The sequence below is a fragment of the Microtus ochrogaster genome, chromosome 4 (genome assembly GCF_000317375.1).
Source record: "Microtus ochrogaster isolate Prairie Vole_2 chromosome 4, MicOch1.0, whole genome shotgun sequence".
Taxonomy (NCBI): domain Eukaryota; kingdom Metazoa; phylum Chordata; class Mammalia; order Rodentia; family Cricetidae; genus Microtus; species Microtus ochrogaster.
The window spans coordinates 85920600-85926676 of NC_022011.1; the positions used below are offsets into that span (position 1 = coordinate 85920600).

Consider the following 6077-nt stretch of genomic DNA (forward strand, 5'->3'; position numbering starts at 1 on the left):
ATCGACTGAAGACTGCTTTAGCATGATACAAAGTATCGACTGAAGACTGCTTTAGCATGATACAAAGTATCAACTTGGATTTCTGTTCCACTAGGTCCTGTAGCCGTTCAGTCCCCCCCAAACCCACAGAGGTCTACAGTAACTATAAACTGGTTAGCGTATTAGCTCCAGCTTCCTATTAACTCTTAAAACTTATATTAGCCCATAATTCTTGTCTGTGTTAGCCACGTGGCTTGGTACCTTTTTCAGCAAGGCAGTCACATCTTGCTTCCTCTGTGTCTGGATGAAAACTGCAGACTGAATCTTTCCTCTTCCCAGAATTCTCCTGTTCTCCTTGCCCCATCTCTACTTCCTGCCTGGCTACTGGCCAATCAGCGTTTATTTATAATACAAGTGACAGGGTATAGACCATTGTCCCACAGCAAAAAAAGGACAACTAGAACAGTTACTTGTTTCAATACTTAAGATATCAAGTCATTAATTCTTGAGAAAAGCATTCTGTTGTTTACGCAGTAAACCAAGTATCCTGAAGGCAGCCCTCCCTAGGTCAAACCTTCTAATTCAAAAGAAGAAGCAAAAGTGTGCTTGAATTCTCTGACCTTTGGTCAGGGTGGAGAGGATACACCTCTATGGGCCATCTTAATGCCCAAAACACCAAGTAACCACACCCTAGGTCAGGGTGTGTAGCCACAGTTGAGGTCAGCAACTGTAAGCACCCGCAAACTCTCTGACCTTCAGACAAGATGGAATAGCACATTTTTAGGCCTCCACAAGTGAGCTATGTTTTAATAGGGTAAAATCCATTCTAATGATAAAGGAAACACAGGGACTGGGACCAGTAATATAGCTGGTCCTCCTCATCATCAAGAATTTACTGTGCATAACTACATATGGTACACATTGAAGGGCAATACAAATCTATCAATGGTTTTATTAACGATGGCATAACAAAGATATAACCTGCTGTCTGAATAATTCCCAGTAGGTTGTCAAGCCAGTAAAATCGTCAGGGTAAATGACATTCTTGATCATTTCCAAAAGTTTATTTTCAGGGTCACCACAACTTCAGAGCATCAAAATAAACTCCATCTCTCCAATTTATAAGAGCTGCTGTTTGATCCCAACACTGAACCCTCAGGTGTGAAGTCTATCCATTTTAGAACTTTTATCAGGGTGCCCACCCCTTTATCATTTTGAATGTCTTTGAACTATGATATAGTTCCAGTGTGGATTTAGTACTACTCACAGTGGACTTTGCCTTCAAGTGTAAATTTTATTTCTAACATAGATAGTCTTTGGAAAATGTTAAGAGGAATCTTTTACAAAATATTTACTTATTTGTTGAGAGAGAGAGAGAGAGAGAGAGAGAGAGAGAGCATGTTGGTGTAATGCATGCAAGCAAAGGTCAAAGGACACATTTTAGGAGTCTTTGGTTCTCTCCTTCCACTATGGGATCTGGGGACTGAGCTCAAGTCGTCAGGCTTACACAGCAAGTGGCTTTAGTCTGAGCACCTCTCAGGTCCTAAGGAATTTTTTCTAAATGCACATACAAATCTATAAAATGCAGCCAACAAAGAGTTACAGAAGAACTATCTACAAAATCATAACTTTCTTTAGAAATTGCAATAAAGCAAAGATGGTTCCGTGCTCTAAATAGATCCCTGCATAACGCAGATTTGTAATTTCATATGATTTATTTGATTTTTTCCTGTCATCTGTTCCCACTCAGCTATACATTCTGTATCTTAGCTTGGACTCCTAGGGAGCAGACTGTGAGAGAAGACAGGAGAGGAGGGTTTGGCCGCAGCCTACATAGATCTCATGGTCAATTCAGAGGCTGATCATTCCTTCTGAAATAAATCAAATTAAAACCAAAAGTCCAAGACTTTATTGTGCTGGATGCAGGATGCCCAAAGGAGGGTGAGTGACTTGGATGTAAGCTCCAGATTGGATTAAATGAATGTGTGATTTAAACCATGCCAGCTGAATTCTTAAAAAAAAAAAAAAAAAAAAAAAAAAAAAAAAAAAAAAATTTATTTATTTATTTATTATGTATACAGCATTCTGCCTCCATGTGTGCCTACACACCAGAAGAGGGCACCAGATCTCATTACAGATGGTTCTGAGCCACCATGCGGTTGCTGGGACTTGAACTCATGACCTCGGGAAGAATAGCCAGTGCTCTTAACCACTGAGCCATCTCTCTAGCCCCCTGAATTCTTTCAGGATGTCATTAACAGAAGAGATGGTTCAGTCCATTAAAGTACTTGCCCTGCATGCGTGAGCACCTGAATTCAGATCCTCGGAACTCACAAATAAGGCGGTTTTTCAACAGTCTTGGAGAAATATTTGAGGCATTTTTTTAATGAAGTTTTCATTTATTTTGAGTGCAAGTGGCAAGGCAGCCCACGTCTGTGACCCCAGTGCTGGGGTGACTGCGACAGACACATCCAGGGGCTCCCTGGCCAGCCAGCCTGGTTGAACCAATGAGCTCCAGGTGGACGGGAAACCTATCGTCAATGCATAAAATGGAGAGCAGTGAGAGAGAACACTTGACATGGACCTGAGCCCCCCACACGCATGTGTGCATACATGCATTTGCACAGGCACAAACATATGACACACCTTCAGAGACGATAGAAGGCGATGTTGGTTCCTGTTAATATGTTATCAGTTTCTAAATCTCCCACTTGGTCTTTATTATGATGATATGTCTTGACACAGAGGCCAAGGATTCATTTTTTTTTTCCCCAAAAAGAGGTCATGGCTTCTGCAGACCTAACCAGCTAGTTTTCAATTCTATGAACTCCTGCTGTTCTTACCATTCAGTCCTAGGCCTGGTCCTAGGCCTCCAGGAAGGCCTTTTGGCTTTCACACAGAGCTCTGAATGACCAATTATGATGGTTGTTTTTGTCAACTTGGCTGGATTGAAAACAATATATTGGTGAGTAAAGCCTTCTGGGTGTGTCCGAGGTTCCCAGGGACAATGAAGCCATGAAGGGTATAACCAAATGTACTAATTTAATGTACTAATGAGTTAAAAATTTGAGTAGACTATTGGGGGGAATGAGAGGTGGACCTGGGCAGAGGAAGTGGGTCACCGGGACTGTGCCTTTGAGGGTGCAGGTTGGCACTTGTCTTTTCTCTCCTTCCTGGCCTCCATCGGGTGCTACCTGCTCCTACTGCCCCATCACGCTTTATCTCAAGTCCACAGCAAAGGGTCCAAATGTTCTAATGTACGAGACTGAACTCTCTCAAACCCTGAGCTAAAGGAACTCTTTTCTCCTTTGGTTAGGGATGTTGACTCAGCCATTAAATCACCCTTATTCTGCCATAGTTTTCAGGGCTGCACCAGCGATTAGCAATAGCTGGCCAATTCTTCCATCCTTATGAGCTGGTCGCTTCTATATTTCTCAGTCATCTGAAACAGAAGCTGGGCAGCTCAGCTTACTGCTTGGAGAAGTTGTAATAAATGCTCTACCCCAGCATCCTAGGGGCTGTGGGCTCTGTTTTCCATCACCGAGTGGGGCTCCCATCCTGTAAGCTAGGAGGCAGAAGGAGGTGCAAAATCCCACTGGCTCTCCTTTCTTATGCCACTTCTTCAAGCATCACAGCTTGGGCTTCCTGAGAAGCAAATTGGAGTTGAAATTAGAGGATAGATTAGGGGCTGCTAGCTCTGGCAGGAAAAGAAGGCCCGTGGGGCGGAGGGAGAAGTGGGGATAACGCAAACACAAAGGCAGCCTCTGGCCGGGTATAGTGGCCTTTAATTCTAGCACTTGGGAGGCAGAGACAGGAGGATCTCTGGAGTTCAAAGTCAGCTTGATCTACATAGTGAGTTCCAGGACTGCTAGGGCTATGTAGTGACGCTGTTTAAAAAAAAAAAAAAAAACACCAAATTCAAATCCAAACCACCCACAAAATACCCACAAGGCAGAGTAAACTGTCCCTGCGTATGGGAACTCTGGAACTGAGATAAGCATAATGATCATCCCAATGTGGGCAGTACGGTGACTCTTTGAACGCAGGCTGCCTAGAAAGGATGACTGACTGGTTGCTGTGTCCAGCTAGGACAAGCATGGAGACATCTCATAGAAGATCAGCCAGGCTCCCAGAAGAGGCTAGGTCATCGTGCATTTAAGAATCTAACCTTTTCCAGCCTTTCCCCACATCCCCACAACTTTTCAAATGCATGTATTTTGACTCTTGTGTATTGATTGATTGTATGTGTGTGTCATAGCACACCTGCGGAGGTCAGAGAACCACGCGTGGGGGTAAGCTCTCTCCTTCCTCCATGTGGTTCTGAGAATCAGCAAGCTGTCAAGGTTAGCAGCAAGCCCCTTGACCCACTGGGCCATCTCCTGCTCTTTTTCTAACCTTTAAATCAAGTCAAGTCTTTGAAATATTCTGGTTAAAAAATCGAATGAATTGGAAAAGTTTCTGTTGTCATCATTTCTGTAGTAACCCTTTTTCAAACCACTAACTCACCAACAAATGGTTGTGTCAAGAAAAAACACAGCGTTGCATAGGATTAGGATTGACTGCAAAAATCAAACAGTGATGCCCACAGATACCTGTGGATCGTCCTTCAGCTACAGAATTTTACCTTTGAATTTCTGCAGTAAGCTAGCGGCATGCAGATAACAAGCCATCCAAACGAAAATGTCCATCAGAGCGTTCACCTACAAAGAAGAAAGCTACGATCAAATAAGTAGCTATTTAATAAAATGAGCGGAGCCCCCGTTGTAAGAACAGCTCTTTATTCAGCCATGTTCCCTGAAATTCAGCAGTGACATTCAACACAAGCCTCAACACTCTAGTCTAAAGCAGGATTCACGTCACAAAGCCTCACCCCCAAAGGGAGTTTCAGCAGCAGCGAGACTGTTGCTAGCAGGACTTTACCGCCTTATGGTTGGTCAAACACGCAGGTTCATCCAGCGAGCCTGAGCTTGTAAAAGAGGTGCTGCATTCAGCCTTGTGTACAAAGTTTATAAATACAACATACCAGTACAAAGTTGAAGCCATTAAAAATTGCTGAACAGCAACTACCAGGAGACAATTGGATCTGGAAGGCTGACGGACCCCGAAGAGACGTGGACAGGACGGGACGCTCAACGTGTATCGCAGTAAATGTGCCACTGGGAAGAGGTGCGAGGGGGACGTAGGCGCGGCTGCAGAGCTCAGCTGCAGAGCTCAGCTGCCCGCTCCTACTTCCTTTCTGCTATTATCTTTAAATACTGCAGAGCATTGTGCGCGGCGTCGCTCTGTGCATTGCTGCAGGAGATGCCTGAGCCATGACACACGGTGATTGGACTGGTGGACAGTTCTGCGAGACACTGATACTGTCCGTTGGCACTCAGTTCCTCTGTAACGACACATGTAAACATGACAGTCAGTGCTGGGTGTGCGTAAAGCAAATCCTTTAGAAAAAGGTTTTTTTTTTGTTTTGTTTTGTTTTTTTTAATTTCTGGTTTTTCAAGACAAGTTTCTCTGTAGCTCTGGAGCCTGTCCTGGAACTAGCTCTTATAGACCAGGTTGGCCTCGAACTCACAGAGATCTGCCTACCTCTGAGTCTGAGTGCTGGGATTAAAGGCCTGTCTCCAAACCAACAATAAAACAAAAAGGAACAAAACAAAACAAGTCAGGATAAACAAGAGACCATACCTATGTCCAGATACGTTATGGTAAAGCCTTGCTCCTTGGCAATCTCACTCAGAAGCTGGATGTAGTCTGTGTTTGGGAGACTGAGAAGGCTTCTTTTTAGTAAGTTGATCTTTTCTCCAGGGGAATTCCTCAATGAATGCCAAGTACATCCTAGGGAATGTCCGACCATATTCGTCTAAAAAGCAGAGATGAAGGAGATTCAGCTTACTATCTGCCCCCACCCCCAGCATCAGCGCCAGTGTAACTGAAAGCACTGGTTAGGAGCTGGAGAGACAGCTCAGGGCTAAGAGCACAGGCTGCTTTTCCAGAGGACCCAGGGCTTAGAGCACAGGCTGCTTTTCCAGAGGACCCAGGGCTTAGAGCACAGGCTGCTTTTTCAGGGGACCCAGGGCTTAGAGCACAGGCTGCTTTTCCAG

General features: G+C 44.3%; 1 protein-coding gene across 2 annotated transcripts in view; it reads right to left on the minus strand.

Moving 5' to 3' along the window:
- Positions 1-4740: 4740 nt before the first annotated feature.
- Prkra (protein activator of interferon induced protein kinase EIF2AK2) overlaps positions 4741-6077 on the minus strand; it is a 17722-nt gene continuing 16385 nt past the window's right edge. For both annotated transcript variants that reach the window (XM_026778679.1, XM_005346618.3), the window contains exons 7-8: positions 5662-5836; positions 4741-5362 (exon numbers count right to left, since the gene is read on the minus strand). In XM_026778679.1, the coding sequence (XP_026634480.1) occupies positions 5205-5362; positions 5662-5836 (333 nt within the window). In that variant the 3' untranslated portion in view covers positions 4741-5204. The remainder of the gene's footprint in view (positions 5363-5661; positions 5837-6077) is intronic.